The following is a 14,307-nucleotide window of genomic DNA, read 5'->3' as shown; positions in this document are numbered from 1 at the left end:
GATGAAAATAGGTATGATCGTTAATTGAATGTAGTTATGGCTTATATTTGTAAAAAACATTGGTTTTAAAATGAAAGTTAAGATGTTTAGATATTAAGTTAAATCAAATGCTATATTTCCGCTTAGAAATGTAATAATAATAATAATAATAATAATAATTTATTTATTGCACGAATATGGTATAAAATGTCAAGGTGGTACAATTGTCAGTCGTTCGCATATGTAGGAGTGATCATCATTTACTACCTGAGTATTTATATGAAATTATTGTTCAATGATACTTTTATCTAAGTGGATAATAAATTTAAATCTCATTATTAAATATGGAAAGGCGCGTAATCTAAAAGAAATTTTTAATGACACTGTGCAAATTCGGATATCCTTTATTTTGTTTCAGCTACAGTTTCATTAAGTGCGAAATGTAGGCGTCGTTTTTTCTTGGCGACGCCCGCAGCAGAGCAATCCCCACGATTTTTCAACTTTATTGTTGAGCTAAGTTCTAGGCGCTTTTAGCCCGGCTCTTGTTCGCAACTTATTATGATACCGCCTATTTGTGCTTCTTTTACGTTGTTCTTTGCCATTCATAATGAAAATTCGGCTTTATTGAAGTCATTCAGTGATCGTTCAGCATTTACAAGTAATCAAAATGCAAGATGACATCACAATGAAAATATAATATAATATGGTTTTCCCGACATGGTAATGGTAATGTTTACTATTTATTTATTTAATACCAGTTCGCAAGTCAAGGGCGTAGAGCGGGCAAGAAACTTTCCGCCACTCTTTTTAATCGCTAAGTTTTTAATACAAATTGTTTAAACTAGAGCCAATCAATCCCAAGGATAAGGATCATTTAAGTATTCGTCACATTTATAAAAAGCTTTATTGATTAATTTACTTTTAACGAGGGCTTTGAAGTTATTTAGTGATAATTGTCTCATTTCGTTTGTTTTAAAAACGGTATCACATTTTTAATTTTTCACCGTTTCTATAAAAGTAGATGAAGATAGTAACACCAAACAATGAACATTCTTCACAAGAGTACAAATTTTCAAAATTCCTAACATCTGAAGTTGCAAGATGGCACGTAGTAAACGCGATATTAGCTAAGCGTTTCAAGTTGTTTGAAGTGTTTACTCGCAGTCTTAGCTGTCGGATTTGACATAATGTAATATGTCTGGCTCGATGAACATGCGGTTTGCGTGGTCGAGAACCGTGTAATCTCATTATACTAGAATGGCTTGGAAAATCCGCTTTAAATTATTTTGAGGTATCCTTGGCTAGACAACTTTATGGCTTATTAAAAGCAAACCTTAAAAAAATTGCGAATGATTTTTAAATATTATTTTTAGATAAATATTGTAACGAATTAACAATGTCAAATTCATTAATCAGCGTCGTATTATGTCAAACCATTTCTAGCGTGATATTAAAATTCTGAATACATGTTTCAAATAGAAAAAGTTAAATAAGGTTTGGTTAGCAATATTGCAAGGGCCGTCTACGTTGTCAAAAACGTAATGAGATATCCAGGGTACGTTCACCCGGCCTTGTATGCGGCTGGCTACATGCGTTCTTTGACCGTGGCCAGACAACAATCAACAGTTTTATGACACTATTATTATATCGTAATATCGCACCATTTAATGGTATTTTTATTTCACATTTCAGAAAATTTTGTAAAATTAAAACCCTTGGTAGTTGACAATTTTTATTGTAAATTTGTAAAAATAATATAATGTTTACCATGAACAACAAAACGACTTACAAAATGTACTTATAATGGTTTCAATTTGGTATTCACGTGAACCTATAGGAAAAAAGCATCTATTTTTACCGTAAGTATTTCAGCTTTATATAATATAAAAATTTAAGCAAAAGCTACACTTTCTTAGAATTTTTAACTTCATAATGCACAAAATATTTGCTATGTTCCTAGTAATTACTTTACAGCTTGGCTCTTTGCCCTGTAATAGCTACATTTTTATTGAAAAATATGCTTTTGAACCAGTTAAAATTAAAAAAATCGCGCGTATATTATAATAGGCGAGACGTTTGTAACCTAGTCACATTATTTTTATGGTTCCGTTGTTTTCTATACACTTCACAGTATTTAATTAAATATGTGCCGGATGCCTTTAAACTGATTGGTCTCCTTTTTTTTTCTTTCTACATTTTAATGGAACCTTTCAAATGTATCAGACGTATCAATAAAAATACACTATAGCTAAATTAAATTATATGTGAACAAACAGCACACCTCACATGTGACAAATGAAATCAAATCAAAATGTGTTTATTCAGTTTAGATGCGTCTTAGGGCATGCTTATGAACGCCAAAAGCGTTTACAAAATTCGCGAAAGAGCAAAACTACGCCATCCGTTCGCAAAACTACCAGGAGGCCATATAATTAGAACTATTGCCAAGCGTTTTCATCTCCTAGGTCGTCATTAAATATTTTCATCGTTCGTACTAATGAAACTAACCACGTAACGCCAGAAGAAACAATCGACGCAATAAATACTATTAATATAATTCAATTACAGACTTGAACCTAATAAAACTTTTTTAATATACCGCGCATTACCTAATCTCTATGAAGTAGGTAGTGCAAACATCCTGAGCGGTTCGGAATATTGAGTAAGTAGCCTTGGGGCGCCTAAGAGGAAGAGAGATGGAGGCATCGTCTCAAGACGAATCAATACAGTCCACTTATACAAGTCGGGTGGTGCAGTAGATGTGGGTCACGCCAGCTGCACTCGCGAGATGGTATTTAATAACAGCCTTTACACCCGACAGATATTACTTGATCCTTCCCCCTATTTACACTGGAGTTTAAGTGGTTCCCAACACTAAGTGCGCTGTCGTGAGCATATGACGGTCACGCTCGATTTATTCTCATGTAATTATAATAGTATTTAATCGAAAATGTTGGTGTAAATATCGGTCTGTTGTATATAGATTCTATATATGGTTAAAGTTAACGCAATTTCGCTTGTGCTGACAATGTTCATCTTCAATTTATGAAAGCGCCTAACAATTAGAACGGCGTGAAGACATTGGAGACGGAAAGACTTTTCACTTTTGTACTTATAAGTTTGATTGTTTCAAACTTCACGTATTCCAAATTGTTCAAGAGAGCTTTCAGTATGGGTGAACAGTTATACATTCTACATTTACAAAATCTTTCTTATAACGTAACATTACAAAAAAAAGTAAAGTAAATGATTAGCTCTGCATCCATGAACTTAGAGCTATACTTGTTTGGGTGTATGGCATGAACCACTAAACCAAAAACAGGCTTCATTAATTAAAATACTCTCAATATTAGAAGCCATTTATAATAATAGTATCTGTATGATCCAATCGTGTCTGTCACTAGTCTTCTCCTAGCAGCTGGTGTTTTGCAATTTGCTGATGGCAACATTAAGGTCGGTAAGTGCAGCGATAGTCCCCCCCCCCCCCCACCCCTCACATCCCTGGCACTGGGCGACCTGCGGCATGCCTCGAGAATTTGGCGGTGCGCCTTGCAATGCTATACATATAGTGTCACACGTTGTGGTAGTTTGTTGTTGTTCTTGTACTAGTTTTATGTCAAAGAACGGCTTTGTCGACTAAAATTAATACTCCTCCTATAAACGTGCTTAGAATTCACGAGATAGAACGCTTAAATTTTCGTTGGTAATTATTGTGATTAATATTTATTACGTACTGACATTTTGCACTTGAATTAACAAACTTTGAGGTGAAGACTTTTCTGACAAATATACTTATAAATAGCATACGCACCATAATTTTAGTTCTACACGCTGGCTGATAAAATTTATAGTATGTATAAAGAACCTTAAATGTAGGCGTAATTGTAAATAGGAGTTGTAATGTCAAAAATACTTTAAACTGATATTTGTAGCCACGAGGTTCTGTACGATCTGTATATTGTCTAATAAAAAAATTGCAAAAAATATCGTTATATTTCATTGGTAATGTTTTTATATTTTCGAACATCCTGTAAAATAATGCAGTACTTATGTATAGCGTAATATGTAATATGAGCCACAGGAAAATGAACACATTGACCGACATCCACGGTTTACGATAAGCTTTAGTGTTTCCTGATAGAGCTGTTGGGTGGAGTACAGCCGTTCATTATCAAATATAATTATTTTTTATAACTATTTTCACAGTTCGTTGATTATTTTCACCTTATTGTTCTTCGGATTTATGTATTTTTCATTTGTTATTCCTATTTCAATGAAAATGCCACAAATCATCACAATGATTCTTAATAATACCTGAATGAAAGGTTTCGCTGATTTATTACAATCAATAATTCATCATCTGTAATTGTAAAATTCGTAAGCTAAACAGTAGTGGGTATTTAACATTTGGAACAAATCAAGCTATATTTCGAAAAAATATGACAGATTTAGATTTTTTTTAATATTACAATATGTGATATATCAGCTACAGTTACTGTAGTTGTATTTAAAATACGCACACGAAGTATATAGGTACTGTCCTGTTATATTTAATTAGTTACGCATTACTGTAAAGTAATCAACGGTGATTGTATTTATAAACAGAAGCCCATACTTCATTAATAACAAGCCAATGTTTGAATAATATTTTATATATTGGTTTAAGCCAATCTAAAAAAATAATGATAATATTTTTATTATTAACAAAATGTAATGCCTCAAATTTTAATTAAAGACAAATATTAATAGAACAGTTGTAATGAGAGCAACACTGGAACCTTTCTCATTAAAAATGAGTTCAGAGTGAAACCGTGAACCGACTGTAATCCTTTATGAAAAGATTTCTTTAAATTTTGAACTTTCAAATAGGGTTTTGTATTACCATTAATGAATAAAGGTTAAGAAATATTACAATAACTGGAATTTGCAATTGTATTCAGAAGCCATGCATATTTCATGACGTTCTTTCTTTATTTAACTTTCACTAACTTGAAATCTCACAAGTTGCAACACTTTGCCGACTGAAAATTGAAAATTAGTTGACAAATATAAAAAGGCACAAGCAATGATATTAGTTCTATCATAAAATGGCCAGGCTTGCTAAATTTCTATCAAGGCAACCGCTATATCATAATATATGCAATTTACATTTTAACGTTATTTACGCGCGCCCAACGAATTAATCCCTTTGTCAGATGAATGCCCCAGATTGTTGAGAGAGTTGTCTTATGACTGGTACCTAGGATCTACTGAATTATTTTTAAACTTTAAGTGCATTTTCTACACTATATTATTCTTTATTTTCTATAAAAAAAACATCTATTTTATTTTTTTACAATTTTTTTAAAGTTAAAACTGTTATATATGCCATAATAACGGCATTAAATTTCATATTAATCCGTCAACAGGAAAGGATCAAATTTCAACTACTAGATTTAAGCTAGACGGGTCAAGTTAAAGCGTAAGCGTATAAAAGGATATTGTAATCAATACTTTATTGTTTATAATTAAGAAGAGCCATCTCAATCAAGAATCAATCAAAACGCCTTCTTCACGATACGCTGATCAAGAGCGCACAAATATCCTCTTTACCGATGAAATAAATTTCACGATTGAAGAAAACTACAATTAGAATAATGATATAGTGTACGCTAACAGTTCTCAATAAGCTGCTCAAGTGGTCGGCAAAGTACAATGTGGTCATCACACTGATTCAGTGATCGTTTGGCGGGGATCCTTGTCTTATCACGGAGTCAGAACTACATTAAACAGAAACAGAAAACTTCTACCAAAATGTATCAAGATGCAGTACTAGATATATATTTTATAACAGATAGGCCAGCCATCGTACAAACAATACAATGAGATGACTACGATACGATCGATCAATTGATCGAAAAGGCCAAAGTCATAGTATACCTCTAAATATATAAATAATATATGCTTTTTATTCAGAGTTTGTACATTAATAATAGATCGTTTATAATATTACGATGTTATGCGAAAATTTTGTCTGTTTCGTCACTTAGAAAGGAATTCTAACCACGTTTAAATACGTAAGAGAAAGCCTTTGAAAGCGCTCTCATACATACATATAATAGTGAACACGTAGTAGGAAGGTATATAATTTTATATCACATATATGAATAGAAGCAATACATGCAATAATAACATTTCTTAAAGAAGTATTACTGTTTATATATTTATGGCATGCTGTATACCATCAAAATTCATCAACTCATCATTCATCAACATTAATTAATAGAACACGATTCCAAAACTTCCACTACATTTTATACCACTCGCACCTTAGTAAAAAGAAAATTCTAAAAAACTTTGCATAGTAATTATTAATATTATGTAAATATTTTATATGTAATGCCTATATCTACATATTTTTAAAGAAATGTTCATTCAGTAGTGATACTATAACTGTACGTTAGTGAGCCTTTAGAGGCTTTACAAGCTTTTTCAAAGTCAAGAGAAAATGGTAAGTTTTTATCAAACTGAAAGTTGGGGCGATAGCAGCGGTAGTGGGATTAGTTCAAGATTCAGAAGAATTCCAATAACAGGGTCCAAAGACATGATCGCGAATATCGGCTAACGCTGAATATGTTAATGTACAAAATTGTCTTCAAGAATTTCCTAACACTTGGCTTTGACCTCTAAATCCTTTATTACTTGCGGAACATTTTTTCAATCAGACCCAAATGTTCGATAAAAAAAATTGTATTTAATTTTTATCACTAACTCTATTAAAATTCACAAAAGCTTAATCGCAGTAATCTATGACTTATTAGGTTTGTGATACATCTAACACCTATTTAGATAGTAATGTGTACATACTAACACAGGGAAACACTGTAATTCTAAGATAAAAATTATTATATATATTGTATAAAATATAAAAATTATTATATATACATATTGTTTGATGAATATTGATTGTGGGCATGTTACGTCAATCGTATCTACCATCTACGGCTGTCTACGATACTTCTACGCCGCGTTGTAACGGCTACGCCTACACATCGTAGTAAGTAATAATTGTACGGTATTATACTTCGAGAAGCTACGTGGGCGGATTTGTGAAGGAGATTTAATTTATTAAATTAATTATACAACATTTCTTATAATAAAATAAATTTAAATGCAGAGAAACTCCATTTTATATTGGAGTATATATAAAGTTTAATTTATGAAACTTACATTTTTTTATAACATTTATAATATATTCAATAAAACTTAAATGCGAACAATAGTAGCCAGTGAGGCACTTCGCTCGCTATCAAAGGATGCACTTCAACAAATCCGGGGATCAGTTTGTTCTATAATATATTTCTATTTCTCCAGCCGGAAGTCGAGAGAGTACTAAGAGCATCATCGCACTATTGCGGATAACTGTGTGAGCTGTTTTACTTTTGAGCGAAACGATCCGTTTCATTCTTAAAACAAAGGCTCCTTGTGGCTTGTATTTTTTCAAGCGAAATGCGCAACATGAGGAATGCTTTTTGCTTCAATAATAAAATGTTTGCACAGAGCTTCCGTCTGGGTAGCCATGTTTTATTTGGTGTAAATGAATATAAACCTTGTTATTTAACAAAGTAATTATATAAAATAGAAACATATAGAAAGTTTACAAGTAATGTAGAGAGTAGGTTACACATTATTTAATAAATACGATTAACAATAATAATTAAACATACCTTAACGGCGTTTATTTTGAAATCCATGTGATTTTTGACTTCTGCAGCAAGATCTCGCACCAGAAGAAGTCCGTCTTTCCGAACGACCTCCACGTTGTACTCATGGTATTTCTGAAAATACAAAAACAGTTTAAAACAAGAACTTTTACGTAATAATTATTAAAATGAAATCTGAATATTTCATAATGAATACTAGAAAATAAGCTTTCCGTTCTTCAGTTCTCCTAAACAGTACAATTATGTTTACGGCCATAATATCGAGTTATTGGCTCCAAAGCAAGGATCTGTCAAATTTAAAAATGGAACGTTCTCGTCCGGAATTCAGCGGATGCTCGCTGCCAAATTATTGTTATTCTGTGATGGCGCGCTTCAGGCGCGGTGTTATTGAATTTCGAGCTGTACCAATGACGGCTTTGTTACTGTATCAAATTTAATAAAACATACTTTGTAATACTGGTGTTAGGTGATTTTTAAATTTCTATATTATTCACTCTTAAAGTATCGTATAATTAACATAACCAACAATTCACTTTTTAAATAAGCAAATATAAACGTAAATTCAATAATCTTCCTGCAACCAAATGCTATTTAAAATGTAGTTGATTTCATGGAATATTAAATTGGCGAACGAGTATTTCACTTCCGCCGGACTCGAGGGACACATTTCCTAACAAGGAACCTAAATTCAATTAAGTCTGTTAATTTAATCCACTTTATACGTCAACACCATCCTTACGGCTCGCTGATTGAATTCTGTTTTCAACAGCTACCATAATTACTGCACATATCCAAGCAAAAACATTTTTATGTTTATTTATTTATTTAATTAATTATAAGTAATCTAACAGCTTACTTAATACATATTATTATACAAAATACACAAAGCCAAAACAGATTACACAGATTAACAAATTATATATAAAAAACAGAAAACAAGCATTAAAAGACATGTTAATTAATTTATATACATAATGTATTAATTTAGCGGTTATATATAAATAGATTAAAAGATTTGTGTTTTAAATCTTCCCCTGTTGGAATATTATATATTGGTTAATTGCGATTCAGGAAGGGGAACGCAAAATGTGGGTCACGCTTATCACGGGTGAGTAATCAGCTATTATTAAGGACCACAGGAAAAATACATTTTCAGTTTTAATATAATAATGCTATAAGGTAGTTTTAATGGATATAATCTTAATAATTATAAACGTATCCTAAATTGTGTGCTAAATACTAATAACTAAACCGTTTTCTTCCATTTTTCATGTATTATGTTATATAAGTTAACTCCTAGACTGTATCTTTTGAATTAAAAAACTGACGTTTTAAAATTATTTGAAATTTCACTTCGCTGTTTCGATTCGTGTCAGTAGACACGGGGCGAATTGATTGGGCCTCGTATGTGAAACGTTGCGGCAAATAATAAAGAGTGGAAATGCTTTGTCACGATTTATGAAGTAATCGTCCCCAGCTCACAAGTTACAGGGCTTCCCAGTTTAGCTCACCTTGAACGTTTCACCTTCTTTTACCGGCCAATTTAATTCCACTTCCAGTGTTGAGGAAGATTGAAGTACTTTTATAATATTAAGAAAATTGCTTTGAATATTTTCAGATAACCTATTTTTCCTACTATATATTATTAGGAATTTTAAACAATAATAATCAGTACACACTAATACTATTTGGTGATAATGTCGATAGTAATTATTTACTTTTATACACATACTACCCACACATTGTCTATGCTTGTAAACGTAATACATTTTCGAGGATTCCTACAAAAAAGTAATACGTTTATGTACTATTATTTTGAGAGCTCTACTTTTGCTGACAAGAGGAGGGGGGGGGGTTTATAAATTTTTAGTACATCTGCTTACGTATACTCTACTCCTCATCCCAAGCACTCTAAATCGGTCTTTGTTTTATCTCCTTTTTCTGTTTAAAGATTCGTCCCTTTTCATTAAATTAATTAATAAATTTTGGCTTTTACAAGCCATACTAAATGTTATCCTCTGCTATGTTAATTGATTAACATTTGAATTGCGGTTAGTTAACTTAGCCCACATATTCATATTGAGGTTTGCTTCAGTATATGTAAGAAGTTATACTACATACAAACATCTTTTGACTTTGATTATAACCATGCATCATCCATTTTGAATCGCCTTAACTTAGCAACCCTTCTTCAGAAAAAAAGAAAGTAATAATAAAAGAATAGTGCGTTGTTAAATAAGTTAGAATCAACATTGTAAGCCGTATTCCTCTAATACTAATAACGTGTGCTCTGAATTTTATTGGTATAAATAAATTCTCTGATAAAATATTCAGAGCCAAGTCAAGTTTAAAGTGACCTAAGACCACGACTCGTGACCTACACAATAACTCTTGAGTGTTCTTTAAGCAGCTTCATGTATGAATAGACTGTTAGAATTATGTTTTAAAAACCATAGTCTCTTTTTAAAAATATAAAATGTCAACCTAGTTTTTGAATTTTCACAAAAATCACAATATTTTGTTGTAACAAAGGAGAAAATTGCTTTTTAGGCTCTTGAAACTAAGTTTACTCTATAGAAATCATTTTTAAGCTATTGCATATATTTTATCGCGGCCTTTGAGCGCACCGAATCACAAAATTCCATAACAAAAATAAACCTAACACACGATGACGTAATATATTTGCGGTCAATACGTGTTAGAGTAGGACAGAACTCATACTGCGTATTCACATCTCTCTGACGAGATCGGTTACGGTAGCGTAAGCGCGGCCGTTGAAGCCGATACGCGTAAGAGTGTAACAGACTATAGAGGCGTGTTAGTTTGTTTCTGGTAGACTGGTAAATTAAATTAATATCAAAGAAAAAACTTGAATAGTATTTGAGAAAATGAAAGATTAATGTATTAGTTAAGAATGTGTTCCATTACGTTTCAATGTGGGTTTCATCGCGGCCTACACCGCAATCCTCCGGTAAACTATTTCCTACCTATTAGCATTCACATTCCTACGTTCTTTCATTAACTATCCCAATGAATCCAATAATTCCATTTCATTAAGCCTTACCTTACCTTTTTATGTACTGCAAGGTATACGTTTTTTTATTTGTATCTTAATGTATTATGTATGTTTACCTACGAATTCGTGATACCGAAATATAAATATTCACTAAGAAATATTTTTAATTATGGACTTATGAGCCCTGGAGTGCCTGATAAGCACTCTCTTATCTACCCGATCGTGTCCTAGAAGGCAACTAAGAGAAAGAAAAAGTTTGGGAAATGGGAATCGTTTTTACGCATTTAACCTCAACAGAATACGGCGCTCGCGAACCCGTTTACCAAGCGTGGTAATGACAACTTACCTCCCCATCATGAATAGTATAACATTGCGGATCAGTAATTGGCATCTCTGCTGATCCTGGCTAGTGGTCAGAAAACAGTAGGTGTTAAAAGTCTCCGGCAGAGATGCGGCTACCAGCCTAGAAGACCAATGGCCCCGGTAACTTAAAATAGCCTACCCATAGAACGGCTGATAAGCTAGTAAAAGGGAAGAACAGGAGAAGATACGATGGGACATGATACGGCTGTACGGCCCGTAGCAAGGAAGAAGCAGCCTCGAGAACATCTTAACCAACAACATGGAAAAGACAAAAATGATGTTGAATGTCTTGCCTACTCCAGTCACATAGGGAAACTTAAGTCTCAAAGTAGTGGATGAAGAATACGTTTACCTAAGCCAATTATTTATATAGTCATTACAATGGTATAGATCCAAATTCGAGGACGAGAACAGTCGAAGCCTTGGTTGGGTTGGCCTTCAGTAAATTGAAAGGCGTCTGTGCAGAGATTTCATGACTCAATGCTTTAAGTCAAAAATTTTTACCCGTAGATGACTTACGTAATTAGAGTTTTCGGAACAAGCTTATACTGACAACAGAACTTGGTGTTTAAAAAGAGTGGCAGAGTGTCTCGCTCTTGATTTAGGAAATGTTTATAGATCATATGTTTTTTTTAAATTTCACATTCATAAGTGATCATAGTTACCAATATAAATAAATAAATAAGAGAAATTAACTAATAATGAAGACACATGAGTACCGTGTGAAGTGCGTGTAATTAAAGTAACTAGTGAGGGTACTTAGTGTGTGGAAATTAGTGTATATTTACGCGTAATTTGCGGTAGTCTTCAGTGTAAAAGTTTGTTGATTTATTTAAAAATAAACCCTTGAAGAGATCTACGGAGTTTGCCATCCGATCCTATAGCTCGTAAAAAATATATTCATTAAAATGATTTCAACGAAGCCTTGATACGGACATAATGCAAAGCACCGTATATATAATTTCCCATTTTCCATAATTTAATGATTAAGAAATACTTATCAACCTTCAATAAATATAACTTAACGTTTTATGGAAGATGAAATAACTTCAAAAGTGGCAACTACATGATACTACATAAATTTCCACATAGTTGTTGGATGCACTTGGCACAAAACCACAATCTTCGGCAATCTGTATAGAAAGCCTACGCATTGTCCCTGCTATACGCCTAAAAGCAAGAGACAAGTTGGAATAAAGTAGGACACAGCCTTATTCACCATACATAGGGTATAGAGTAAACGTTATCTTTAAGCGATTTTCTAGGGCTTCTTAATACAGCTATATATAAAAGTTAGCTAACTTAAAAGGTTTCCTAAGAAGATAATTAACGCATTATTTTAATAACTATCGGCATCTGAATATTTTCTAGAATACTATTGTTTGTCATTTACATCGGATATGACCATTGTGGGGCGTGGATAGAGTTTAACCTAATTTTCCTCTCTTCTATTCTATTATCAAGGCTATATACACAGTTAGGTCAGTGTCTTTGTATAAAGTGGAGCAAGGTAGATAAAGCGATGGGAAAAACCAATGCATGACTCACTATTCAGAAATAAAATATAAATGTGAAAGTTTATATTTCTGTTTAATGTCGGTGCTACAGATAGTACAATTAAATATTGTACTATGCTAGGATTTGTTGGGTTTATTATATCAAATTACGCTATTACATTTTTATAAATAGAAAATTTATAAGATTTGTATCAATCGCTGATAGTTATATTAAATAAGTTCTAATACAAAAGTTTTCCGTATAGATATTGCTTTCAGAAATACGACCCTAAAAGCATTTGCCGTAATATAACCCCTGTGTAATTTAGCTATTGACATTTATTTTGTGTGCTGTAGCTTATCCAAAGACATCTCAGTTACGCCGTAGACGAGAAAATGTCGCTCGACTTATGTGGTTGGCAGAAATAAAATAAAAGGAATCATCAAAATTTGTTACGTGTTTCCATTGGAGTAAATATAACTTGTGGCAGAAAGTTGAATGCTCATGTGACCATAATTAAAAATTGGTCTGTAATCCAATTAAAATTTTTAACGAGGTCATGCCAGAGAATATTTCCATATGAGATTGCTCAGAATATAAATGGAAGCGGTGTGATAAAAAGCTGTGTTCAGTGCCCAGTCACTAATATTGCATTCAAAATTCAATTGTACTACTACCGGTATCCGATCGGACGGAATCCTCGTTCCCAGATACTGTAAGTAGGTCGCGGTCGCTCCTGACACCCCTCTCCACTGGACCGAACCAGGGTTAGGGCGGGATGCGAGCTCGCTGCATTTTTATAAGCAGGCGTCCAACCGATCACCTCAAAGTTTTCTGAAGTAACTTTCCAAACGATAAATGCAGAAAAATACTTACATTTTGAATTTGATTCATTTTCGTGAAATGCCGCCCAAACTCCCATAGGTCCACGCCAAATTTTAACGCCCAGTTTTTGACTCTGTAACAAAAAAAAATTTTATTCTTCATACGGTATGGTAAATTTAGATCTTAATTAAGATTTACGCAAATTATTTCTCTCTATGTCTGTGTCGTACCCTTCTGGTTCTTCTATATTATTATTTAGTGTAAGAAAATTTGTTATTTATTATGCATACAATGATTTTATATTAAAGATGTGCTGATATTCACCAATGACACCAAATGTTTACGTAAAAGTAAAGATAATAAAAAACGTCTATTTGACAAATACGTTTAATTATAATGTCAGTGAGCTTATCGCGTGACCCCGTTTTAATAATACTAAATGTATTATGATTTATTCGAATATAAATACTTAGATATTATCGGAAAGGGCTGCGCTTACTATGTTCAAAGTTATTTATAAAAGTTTCTGGTAGGTTGTGGTAAAATATAGAAATTTAGGACAACATGATGTGAGTAACTCAAACATCAAATTAAATTCATTTATTCATTTAGGTAGTACACGTATAAACATCAAAAAGAAACACATATTAAATGCTTCTTATTTTACATTTACTGCTCCCAATTCAAGGGCGTAGACGGGAAGAGCATAAACTTAACATCCACACTTAATGATACTTAAGTATTCTATGTGGTTTCAAATTTTATATTTTTTACGGTTAGAATAACTTTATTTCTCATATGAATTAAAAAATTCGCTTACTGAGAAAAACATTACAAGACTAAATAATTATTACTAGAACGCACAGAAGGTACCTATACAAAAATTCACAAAACAAATACTGTAACAAAAATGAAGGTAGACAC

General features: G+C 32.6%; 1 protein-coding gene across 3 annotated transcripts in view; it reads right to left on the bottom strand.

Moving 5' to 3' along the window:
• The window catches only part of LOC111003820 (voltage-dependent calcium channel subunit alpha-2/delta-3), a 40,074-nt gene that overhangs the window by 22,274 nt on the left and 3,493 nt on the right, over positions 1-14,307 (bottom strand). For all 3 annotated transcript variants that reach the window (XM_045633104.1, XM_022274533.2, XM_022274534.2), the window contains exons 2-3: positions 13,435-13,516; positions 7,686-7,796 (exon numbers count right to left, since the gene is read on the bottom strand). In XM_045633104.1, the coding sequence (XP_045489060.1) occupies positions 7,686-7,796; positions 13,435-13,516 (193 nt within the window). The remainder of the gene's footprint in view (positions 1-7,685; positions 7,797-13,434; positions 13,517-14,307) is intronic.

Source organism: Pieris rapae, chromosome 1 (genome assembly GCF_905147795.1).
Source record: "Pieris rapae chromosome 1, ilPieRapa1.1, whole genome shotgun sequence".
Classification (NCBI taxonomy): domain Eukaryota; kingdom Metazoa; phylum Arthropoda; class Insecta; order Lepidoptera; family Pieridae; genus Pieris; species Pieris rapae.
This window is presented reverse-complemented; position numbering and strand designations above follow the sequence as displayed.